This window comes from Falco biarmicus, chromosome 7 (assembly GCF_023638135.1).
Source record: "Falco biarmicus isolate bFalBia1 chromosome 7, bFalBia1.pri, whole genome shotgun sequence".
Classification (NCBI taxonomy): Eukaryota; Metazoa; Chordata; class Aves; order Falconiformes; family Falconidae; genus Falco; species Falco biarmicus.
The window spans coordinates 28537836-28549896 of NC_079294.1; the positions used below are offsets into that span (position 1 = coordinate 28537836).

At 41.0% G+C, this 12061-nt stretch overlaps 1 protein-coding gene across 1 annotated transcript; it reads left to right on the plus strand.

Moving 5' to 3' along the window:
* Positions 1–390: 390 nt before the first annotated feature.
* ASTL (astacin like metalloendopeptidase) lies at positions 391–11738 on the plus strand. Its single transcript, XM_056346749.1, has 13 exons — positions 391–514; positions 747–771; positions 2952–2968; positions 3686–3710; positions 4648–4719; positions 5892–6026; positions 6677–6794; positions 7575–7753; positions 7880–7964; positions 8578–8705; positions 9714–9829; positions 10252–10477; positions 11460–11738. The coding sequence occupies exons 1-13, from the start codon at positions 446–448 to the stop codon at positions 11492–11494; spliced, it is 1230 nt and encodes a 409-aa protein (XP_056202724.1). The 5' UTR covers positions 391–445; the 3' UTR covers positions 11495–11738.
* The last annotated feature ends 323 nt before the right edge of the window (positions 11739–12061 follow it).

Consider the following 12061-nt stretch of genomic DNA (forward strand, 5'->3'; position numbering starts at 1 on the left):
ACTGCCATAGTCTTCTGTGACATAAAAAAAATCACTTATGTTCTGAAATCCCAACAATACATTACTCTGGAAAGTCACCCAGGCAGGAGGGCTTCCTAGGTGGTATCAAAGTGAACACTTAAGGAAAGATCCTCCAGGAAACAGGGGAAGTGCATGGCAGTACAAGCATGAGGCTGATACAGCTCTAGAGAACAGCATGAATGACAGTATGAAGACAAGGGATGCTATAGATCACTGTGACAGCAATAGCACAGCACTGGGAGATGCCCAGAGGCTAAACTGGCTGTTGAGGTTGCAAAAGAAGTTTGCTTCCTGCTAGGGTCCTCATTGGCTGGGGCAGTTTTTTTCAGCCCTGGCAGAGCAGGCTCTGCTGGTATATCTAGCGGCAGGGTTCCTGAACGGGCAGAGGCAAGGACACGCACCGGTGGTCTGTCAGGGCTGGAGAATGGATCTGAAGATGTTCCTAGTCTTCACTGCATTTCTGCTTCACGCTGCCCTGGGCTTCCCTATTCAGGTGAGAGCAGATCTATGCAACTGTACTCCATCTTCTGATTGACCTGTTCTTCCTGGAGTGAAGCTGTGAAAACCCATTTTGATAAAGTTCCTGCAGGAAAAATATTAGTCATATAATAATATATAAAGCCAATCTAATAATTTAGTTCCCCCCTTTGGCCTGATTTTGATGATATTGTTGCTGCATTTATGAGCTGTGGAAGAATAATGTTTTTTACTTACTGGTTTTGCAGGACAGCTATGGAAACAGCACAACAAGTAAGTAGAATTTATACTGTATTTTGAAGAGAACTGTTAATCCTTGACTGTGTATCACACACCTTGGTGTGTGAATGACTTGGCTTCAGAGTATGTGAAAGCACTGACTCTCAGGCCTTTTAAATAAAGCTATGTTTCCTAATTTGTTATTGGCTGACTACAGATGTGTTTTCACACAGTTGTGCTTTACACATACTTTTGGAGTATGTTTTGTTAGGTTAATTTAGATGTGCTTTCACAGGCTTGAAAATAAAATATTCATAAGACAATTTGATACCTTTCCATTAAGTTGAGTGTTACAAAAAGACTGCTGCTGATTTACCTCTGTGCCTACCTCAGCGCAGGAGTAAGAAAAAGAGATTTCAGGTGTCAGAGAAAGATTTGCTTTGTGCTGGGGTAGAAAACAAATAGTACAAGCTTAGCTTACAACACAGCTGTGATGTGTTGTGAGAGGAAGAGGCCTTGGAAAAACTTGCTTAACATAGTCACAGCAAGTAAGTGGCTAATGAAAAGTAACCAATTCTTCTTTTGAGCTGTCATTTATGACATGGAAGCAAAGGGATGTTGTAAAATTACCACTCAGTATATTTGGAGCTGTGCTTGCTCAATTTCAAAGTAGTTAGTTAGCTGAGACTCAAAGCTGCAGGATTACTGGGATAAATACATACAGTGAGCTTTAATTTACCATCATTACTGCTTTTTGTGCCTTTGCAGACATCTTTGAGTATTTACAGTGCAGGGAAAATGTGAATTGTATCATTTTGAAAGCTGTATCGCATCAGATGTTCATTTTCTGAAGGACGTGGCAGATGCCTTCTATGATACCTGATTTGGGTTTTAGAAAGGGTTTGCAGACTTTATGTGCCTAGGAATCTGGAGCCTGATTTCCACTGACTTTAACTAGTCAATTAATCTAGTGCTTTCTGGGTACATGAATTCTGAATCCAGTCAACCCATCTCAAAAACGTGTTTCCCTGCTGAACATTTTTAGATGCCATGGATCTCTCTGATGCAGCTGGTGGGAACTGACTGAACTTTTCTGTAATAAACTGCCATCATTACAGTGGACTTCAATTGCCATGTAACTGAAGTAACATTTTGGAAAGACAGACTGAAGCCCTTTTGGTTCAATAAAAGCAATTCTGTTGCAGGTTCTAGATAGCTTCTGAATAGCAGGAAGTCCCCTCAGTACATTTAGGCAATAAACATTGTGGAAAGGAAAAGGTGCTGCAAGGTGTGACAGAGCTTGGCACATCTTCTGTTGAAGAAACATGGTCAAAAAAATAAGGAACAATGTTAGGTTTAGAAACAAGAACTATTTCCATAAGTATTCCCTGTGTCAGCGTTGGATAGGAAAAAAAAAAGTGGCTTTATATTTTGACAAGAAGAGTGCAATTATTGGCAAACTGGAAGAGATTGCCAGACAGGCTTGTGGCATATCCATCATACTTAAGAACAGGTCAAACAAACTGTGGTCAGGAAAAACACAGATAAAACTGTTTCTGCCCTAGGGAAAGCATACAAACTGGGTGACCTCTGGAGGTCCTTGCAATTTCTAAACTTCTATGATATTATAATGAAATGTCTGCGTAGAATTTTATATATCAGATAATATTTTCATTTCCGTGTTTGTATCTAGAAACTGACATTCGGCAGAAACCAAAAGACATCACACTAGAAAGACACTTTAGGACTCAGAATAGTTCCAAGCTGCTCTCAGGTACATACTGAAGCTGAGATTATTTGCACCATGCTAAATTATAGCCTTCATCCCATGCTATAATTTTAGTCTTTGATACTGTGAAACCAGAGGATTGTTGAGCTGGTTAGCCTGCACCTGTTGCAGTGAAATCTAGGGACACAGCATATTCTTGTCCCTAGTTTCCTTTGTCATTTTCCACACTGAAGCTGATAAATCCTTTGCTTATTCTTAGATGGTAAATGACCAGGATTCTGTCCCTCAGCGTGATCTAGTAGGATTTTTCATAGGTGTTTGTCAAAACATCAATTTAGTTTCTGTGCCTATGCATTGGTTAGTGCACTCTGTTCCCCACCAAGCAAAGGGACCTGCCAAAGGATTTTCTGTGGTTGAGGATGCCTGTGCTATTGAACACTGTGAAGTTGTGTTTAAAATCTAATTCACCCCTTTTGCTTGTCTTTTTCTTCCTTGCTTTTTGCAGCAACAGAACCTACTGAGGTAAGGACGGCTTTATCTGCTCTTTTGATCACTTTGGGGTTCAGCATTGTGGAAATTGCGGTCAAGACTCATGTACTCCACCTGTATGTCCATCTGTGCTGGAAAGTCTTCTCAGATCAACAGTGTAACAGAGTGAGCAGTTTCCATCCCTATTCCATTTATTGCTCCATAATGTCCAGATATAGCCACATCCCAGGAAGCTTTTGCCTTCTCCGGGGTCATAGAGAAAACATAAACTTGCTTTTTATATATAAAAGGCAAGATAAGTGTGGCAATCTGTTTTGCTACAGACATGACCCCCACAGCTGGGTACCAGCCCCACAGTTCCCTAGAAGCACTACTTACCACAGCCTTTCACCGCTGTGTTAGGAGGTGATAATGGGAGGACTTAATCAGCAATTTCAACAGCCTTGCACTCTTACTAGCAGGGACATAAATAAAGCTGGAAGGTCTGAAACTTACTCTACACTTCAAATTGCATTTCCCAACTCTTCTGCACTAATTCCCTTGATGATTTCCGTATCTGCCAAGTTATCAGAAAAGAATATCTACCACACCATGGTACTTCTTCACACATGGCACAGTATATAAAAGCTCAAGGCTGCACTGGTAAAGGATACTTTCAATGGTAGCATTTTGATCCTTTGGATGTTATATTATTTGATATTCATGTTACAGTATAAAGTGTGAGATAATACTAGTGCATCATTCTCGCAGGTTACTACGCAAGAGGATATATTCGGTATGTATTATTCCATCTAAATGTAAGTATTTGATAGAAGTACTGATTATTGGCTACCCAGTTATGCCAGAAAATAACACATTCTTAACACAAATTAATCTTAAGGAAGAAATATTAAATGCACTTACCGTAATATTTCATTTCAAAGCAGAGTCTGAGTTTTGGCCTATTGCTTGGTCTTGCTAAAAACCTCAGCTGTTACTTTTGCTAAAATAAGCTCTTCTTAGATAATGACCTGATTTAAACCTCTTCCAAAGGTTACAGAAACACCAAGGCCACGTGCTCATGCTTTTTATTGATGTCAGGACTTACTGCACAATGCTCAGAGCTGGCTGGTGCCACTTGTAAGGCCTAGGAGTCCCTGATGCCGGGCTTAGATGGGGACATCAGTCCAACCCATGGAATAGGAATGCAGTTCTGGTTTCATTGGTTTCAAGGATTTTTCATGGCCAGCAGCAAGCAGTAGGACTGCCCTCCATCCTTTTTTGCTCCTGGTGTCTTCTGTTGGGGGTTTGAGTGTGAACTGTGTATGCCAAAGGAAAACTGCTGTCTGAGCGCACGGAGCAGCCAGCTGGCCGCTTGAGCAGGACAATACAGACTTATACGAGCCAAAGGTCCAGGCCTTAAAATGCAATGGCTTGGGAAAAACAAATTTAAAGAAGGGAGAGAGGGGAAGATTGAAAGGGAATGGTTCTTGGTACTGGATTAATGACAAAATAACCACAGCAGGGAGGTTCACAAGATTGTGTCACTGAGCAAATATCTACATGACTGAACACCAATGCCAGTCCCTAAATAGGCTCCGCAAGTTTTCCATGCATCATTGTAGTCAGGGACTGATCAATCTAAGTGAGCCCCTGGAAACACATCAGGTTAAAAATCAGGATTTGTAGTTTCCCTGGGAATGAGAAAATGATACTCTTGTATTTCTGTGCAGAATCTCCATTGCCTACAGAGACTGCCTCTGAGGACGAAGTTATTTTTAACAGAATTCTGAAAGTTAACAAAGGTAATGCCACCAAAGCCCTGCTTATCATGGGTTTCCCTTTGTTGCTTTATAGGGGTGATGTGGGAGGTACAATGTCTTACCACAATCTGTGCAAATATTTCCCTCATTTTAAACACCATCATGTTAGGGACACCCAGAGACAGGCCACTGGGACTGCTGTGTGGCCTGCTGAATCCCCATGGCATCTGAAATCTGTAGTGTCAATACTGAAGGTAATACCAGGTGTGCAGGCAACTGAACTATTCAGACAGCTTTAACTCTTGGCATCTTTGTCATTTTTTGGACATAAAAAGAGAACTTGGGTATTTGAATGATTTATTGTTTAATGGCCTTTTTCTTGAATGCGAGCATCACTTGTGTTCAGTTATCACATGGCTTTGTAGTACAGACTCCTAGATAAGTTATGGTCAGTTCCACACTCCCTGCTCCAGACTTTCTCTTCCTTGATTTTTCCAAACATCCCCCATTCTATCAGCTTGTCTTCCTCACATCTTCCCTTTTAGCAGTCATTCAAGAAGTTTTACTACTGGGCTCCAAACATTGCAGTAGTTTTCTCTAGACAATACTCTTCTTTTTGGTTTGCTTGCCTTCTTGAGTTTCCTTATTGGCACCTCCTGCCTTTGCCTAGCACCTTTTCTGGGTGGATATTTGATGCCATTCATTCAGTGTCACATGATGGATAATGAAATAGTACCAAAGTGCAGCATCCCTCTCACTATTCCAACTGCTTTCGGTCATTCCCTCTTGCCTCAACCCCACCCAACAGAGCTGGAGCTTGCCCTCTTCTCTTAGCTAAGAATACAGCAGAAAAGGTAGGCAAGTAGATAATGTCCATCTAGCCCAGGGGTCCTCAGTCTGGCCCCCGGTATTTACAGACCACCCCCGCCCCGCTCCTCCCCCCCCCCCCCTCCCCCCCGCCGTGCCAGGGGTTGGGGGGGGGAAACCAAGCAGCTGCAGATGGCTGCCTGCCACTTCATCCAGCGCCGGCCCCCTGGTTAAAAAGTTTGAGGACCCCTGAATTATAGCCCAGTGGTCCATTTCTCATGTTAGTCAGGAGCTTAGGGAAAACCAGAAAAGGATGATAAGTTGATAGTAACACTTTTCCAAGTGTGCTTAGCAAGCATACAGCAATCTATGGCTCAGACATTTCCATCCCTTTTCTCTCACCACAGGCAGCTCTCAGTACTTGCAAGAAGGTGACATAGTTCCACGAAGGAGTCGCAGTGCCATCAGCTGTCGCCATTGCAATTGGCCCCAGTCCAGAGATGGGATTGTTCGTGTTCCCTATGTCTTGGATCCTACTTACGGTGGGTGTAAAATTTGATAATTCTTCTTTATTTTTTAATTGTTATCTTTTTTTTTTAATCCAGTAAGCTTCAGGTAGAAACCTCCTTGTAGTGGCCACACAAACAGTTGATTAAATAATTTTTAAGGATTTGCTTAGCACAGATGAATTGTAAATTACAAACAGCTGAACAGGAAAAAGGAAAAGAGATCAAATTTGCTTGAGAAGTTTGCATCCATAATGTTTTGGGTCTGGTCTCTTGGAGGCAAGAATGATCATCTCCGGTAATGGTACTTGCCAGAATACCTGCCTGTATAAGGTTCATGCCACATGTTGCAGTGTGGTTTCCCTCACCTATTTTTCATTAGCAAAATAGTTTCCCATAGCTGTCTCCCAGTGTCCAACCAGAAGACATATCAACAATCACCACTATAATTTAAAACAAGTAGTTGAGAAAAAAAGGCTCCCCCTTGAATCCATTTGGACAAATATCTGGATATAGAGAATCTGGTTCCAGACTATTATTATCTTAAATGAAATACATTACTGAGCAAAACGCAAGAAAGAGCCTAGGCTGTCCCTCATTTACCCTGTTTCTGAGGACTTGTGAGTTTTTAATGGCACCTGTCATTGCCCTTGTGTGACCCCCTAAATTAACCCTTTCTTCTCTAGAGGAGAGCCACATAAAGGGGATTCATGATGCCATGGCAGAATTTGAAACACTGACTTGTATTAGTTTTGTGAAGCGCAAGACAGAACGTGACTACCTCAGCATCAAATCTGCGGATGGGTGAGTTGATTGATAGATTAACAAGTTATTTCTACATTGTTTTTCAATTCATCATGACACTCATTCTGTGTGACCTTACAGAGGAAAAAGGAATAGATTTAGAGAAGAAACTTTATGTTTTATCACAGTGCCACCAAGGCATCTTCCTTGGATACCTTGCTAGTGCAAGGGCTGAGCAGTTACACCAGGAACTCACCAAAGAAGTGATGGAGATCATGGGACAACACCATTAAGGTGGAAAGAATTTCTAAGCTCATGATTTCTGTGTGATATAATGCACACTTGAGCACAACATATAACAGATTACTGTAGGTCTTTTTTGCACAAGCAAAACTAATTTCATCTTATGAAATAAACAGTTCTCTGAATCACAGTTGGCTGTCAATTTCAGAATCAGAGCCTACAGGGGAATTGTTTAATATCCATTAGCTTGAAATTGTTGTTGATCTTAGTCCATCTCTGACACATTGTTCAGTATTTTGGAAAAAAAATTTGTTATTTCTAGGGAGTTAAAGTCACTGAGTACAGAAAATCAGGATGGAGGAGCCTCCCTGCTAATGAAGGTCTTCCAGGAAGCTTTAGTGATGATGAACATGTTTGTTGTTTCCTATGCTGTGGCCAGTTTTGCTCTTCTGTAGGCTCTGACTATCACAGTGGACAGGAAGGAATCCTTCCACTCCCACAAGATGTGTGTGAAGCAAGGTTCTCTGTACTGTTCCTTTGCCTGCCTGATGATAAAAATCCCATAAGTCTTCTGTTGCTGTTCAATGCCTCTCTCAGCTGCTGGTCCAACTATGGGAAAGTAGGAGGTGGACAGACTGTCTCTGTGATGAAAGGAGGCTGCATGTGGAAAGGAATAATTCAACATGAACTGGACCATGCTCTGGGCTTTTTGCATGAACATTCTCGAAGTGACAGGGATAAATATGTAAAGATCATGTGGGAGTACATCAGTCCAGGTAAGTACCTTTGAACTCCTCAATGTAGAAAGTGATGTAGATACATCCAACTGTTCCCAACTCTTCCTTCTTCCCTGAAGGGAATAGATAGAAAGCATACTCTAAGTACAATATCATATATTACAGCTGACAGACCAGACTTCAAGAAATTTGAAAACTCCAATAACCTGGGTCTTCCATATGACTATTCCTCAGTAATGCACTATGGCCCGTAAGTAGCAGCATGGCATCGCTTTTGTTGGAATGCAAATCTTAAATTAGATTTAGTTTCTATAATAATTCTCTCTTGACTACAAGTTTCCCCATTCCCCCTTCTAAGAAAAACAGTGAGTTCAGACAAGCCATTCCCTAAGAGAAAATGGCCTCATGTTGCACCAGGGGAGGTTTAGATTGGATATTAGGAGAAATGTCTTCACTGAAAGGGTGGTCAAGTGTTGGAACAGGCTGCCCAGGGAGGTGGTGGAATCACCATTCCTGGAGGTGTTTAAAAAATGCATAGATGTGGCACTTAGGGACACTGTTTAGTGGTGGACTTGGCAATGCTAGGTTAACAGTTGGTCTGCATGATCTTAAAGGTCTTTTTCAATCCAAACAATTCTACAGCTCTGTTATACAAGGAACCATGTACAGATGAGCTTGGGAACAAAGGAGGGCATCTTGAGATTGACTCAGCTTACTGCTGGACATCTTAATTAAACCTATTTGAACAGCACTGTTAATCACAATGACACGTGTACAATTCTTGTTTTCTCTCCAAAGCATGCCATTAATTCCTGAAAGAAGTAATTGTACTTAAAGAACATATTTTTCCATGTTTTTTGCAGCTACACATTCACTAATACCACTGGGAAAGCAACTATTGTACCAATTCCTGATGGATCAGTACCTATTGGGCAGAGGCAGGGACTGAGTAACTTGGACGTGGCCAAAATCAACAAACTTTACAATTGCAGTAAGTATCTCAAAGCCATCCTTTCATCTTCCACCCAGATCCTTCACAGAGATGCTTGGGCACACTGCAGACAGCAGTTTCTCATCAAAGACTGTGAGACTCTTCTCCTAAATTCATGGTACCCATTAGGGTTAACCTGGGAGGGAATGCAAAGGTGAACTTGGAGGCACATTGTGATTAGTGAGAAAATGTTTTGTGCTTCCAAATTAAATCTAACACATTCACTATCGGCGTAAGTGGCTGCTGTGCAACTGGCCTAACTGCATACCATGTTATATACTTCACTGAAATAATTTGGTTTCTTACAGCTCAGGAGACAACTATAAACCCCACAAAGAGCCAGACATCTCTGTTCCTCCTTGCAGTTTGTATTTAAGACCTGAGCCAAACCAAAACAGTTGTAGGCTCCTCTGAACAGGAACCATGTCATGATGCCTTGTCCAGTTTTCATATTTAAGCTGTCATTCTAAATATGTATGTATTCTAACTCTTTAATTTTAATGTCTGCTAGAATAAATTCTTCCATAAAATCAGAGAAATCAGTCAAAGGGAAAAAAACATGACTAATAAAGTATTACCCCTTGCACAGAGGAAAGCCCAAATCCTCCTCCTAAGCTTAGATTTTGAGCATTGCAGAGGCATCATATGTGCGCTTGACTCTTCTGACATCACTTGACTTCCCCATCTCAGTGGAAAACAATGCCACCAATTGCAGTGAGCTGAAACCTGTCAGTCTTTGTAGAGGTGCAGAAAGAGATCCCTTGCTAAACTGGAGCTAATCAATAAAAGCTAACATTTTTTCCAAGCACCACTTTACATTTTGATGCAGATACTTATGCATTACATGAAAATTAGGACAACAATATTCTTCATTTTAATCATACCAGTACTCTGAAATGAATGCTGACAGATCAGAAAATTGAGAACAGTCCATTCTGAAGAGATGGTAATTGTAATTGTAAATGAGTGGAAGCTTCTGCAAGCCTGCAAACATTGTTTCTTTCTCAGGTCGCTGCAGCACTATTCTTGATGAAGCATCTGGGTCACTGAGCTCTGCCAACCACCCAAGAAATTACTCAGACAATACCAACTGTGTCTGGCTCATCCGAACCCGATCCAGAAAGGTAATCACAGGTCAATAGTGGTCTTGGAATATGGCTGAACTTACATCTTTCTGTGCTAAGCATTTTGTGCTTTGTCTGCATTCTACTTGCCTGATAATATGAGAGACATTTCAGCCTAGTCTCTATTTCTTCACACCTTAAGCCAGGTATGGGCAAAACCAACTGCAGACCTGCGATTTTGAAAAAATTCCATACTTTGGGCTTCAGGCTTACAAAATCAAGGCAAAGCAATCTGAGCACGGAAGCATTCAGTCATAGGCCCATTAGATCCGAACTCTGCAACTTCAGAGGATGAGAGGCAAGGCTGGCTAACCAGTTCCAGTTTGGGCTTGGCTACAGCTTAGATTCTGTCTGTTTTAAAGGACACTCTGTGAAAGAAGTCACATACATATATTAAAGGCTGGTTTTCTCTTCCCTTCCAGATTTCTCTGCACTTTCAAGCCTTTGAGCTGCAGACAACCAGAGGCTGTCAGGGTGATTATGTTAAAGTTTATGATGGATCCAGCAAGTCTTCTGCAGTTCTAATGGACAAGACCTGTGGATCAAAGATACCCAATGATGTAGTTGCTTCTAGTAATCTTATGCTTGTAGAATTTGTCACAGATGGTGCTGGTACAGCTTCTGGTTTCCGAGCCACCTTTACTTCTGGTAGGTCTGAGAACAAAGAGAATGGCAAAGAAAAACAATCTGTGTCAAATCAACCTTCCTTCTCACAGAGGAAAAACATTGAGGAACTACTCTCTACAAGAGCCATTACTACCTACCTTGCTTTTGATATAATGGAACAGTCCTACACCAACACCATTCATTCATTCAGGCAGATGGGGCCATGGTCAGAACAAATGGTGTTAGTCAGGTGATTCACTGTTCACCTTGCCTCTCAGATATGTGCCACTCCAAAGCATGTGCCATTAAGGGTAACATCAATTTAATGTTACTGCTAGTGTTACTAGTACAGTAGAAAGAGAATAAATCATAATGCAGTATTTAAATATATTGCTCCTCTGAAAAAGATGCAGTTTTCAATCACACAGTTCAGAGAGTAAGACATATCTATAGTGAACTAGCTCACCCAGCCCTGGCAAGAAGAGAGGCAGTATTTCCATGGTCAGGATCTCTGGAATGTATTCACCGAAACCACATTTTCTTCAGTCCTATTTAATGAAGACCCAAGGCCACAGCTATACAGTAAAGTTAACAACAGGTTTCTAAGTTAGCATGTATCAGCTGGAATAAAGACATGCATGTGTGCATATCTGGAGCCTACAGCAACTGTACAGAAGTGCAATAGTGTGTGAGAAAGCTCAGCCATATCATATGACCTTGTATTTGCCATGGGGTGAGAACAAGCACACAGAGTTTGCATAAATCCACTGAAATGCAGTAACTTAACTGTATACTCAAACCAAACCAGCAATTTTGCATTGGGTCTATGTAGTGTCTATTTCTGTCCATTGTAGCTATGGAAGGGAAGAAGAATAAGAAAACTGCCCATGCCACTTTGATGTGTCAACAGCCATAAAACAATCCTAGTTGTCAGATAAAATGTGATTTATCATTTACATACTTTATTAATACTACAGTTTGGTCAGAGCTCTGAAAGCTAAATATTCTTTCATTTCACTTACAGTGAAGACCCAAAGAAAACCTAACTTCTACAACTGACTTAATGAAGAAGAACCTATTCTGTGAATATTGAAATTACGTGTTTCCTACTTTGCTGCTGTTCTGGCTTGGATCAGTATGAAATTTAATTCTATTAAGAATCGAAGTTTTCATCTTCCTGAGAAAGTTTATTCCCCAAGCCATGTAGATGTATGAATTCTATACATCTGGCGTGCTTCTCCTTTTGTCTGCACAGTTAAGTTATTACCTCTTTCTATTTAACAATTGAATAAAAAGCTTCATAAAAAAAAAAAAAGAAGAAGTTTCCATTTCTGTTTTCTAGTAGTCCCTTCCAGCCATACACACTATTGAAGTGGTCTTACTTCTTAGCCCCCTTCGTTCAGCCACGGCTATCTTTTAAGTACACCACTGACATCATCATAGGTTTAGTTAGTTGCCTGAAGAGACCAGGTCCAAACTTTACAAGTTCACTTTATGATCTTCACTGTTTTGAGCATGAAAATGTCTTAGATACACTCTTTCCCCAGACTAACAATCGAGCTTCCAAAAATAATGTCTCCCTTCACAATCCTTTTATATGCTTAAATCACAAGGAAGACGCACAAG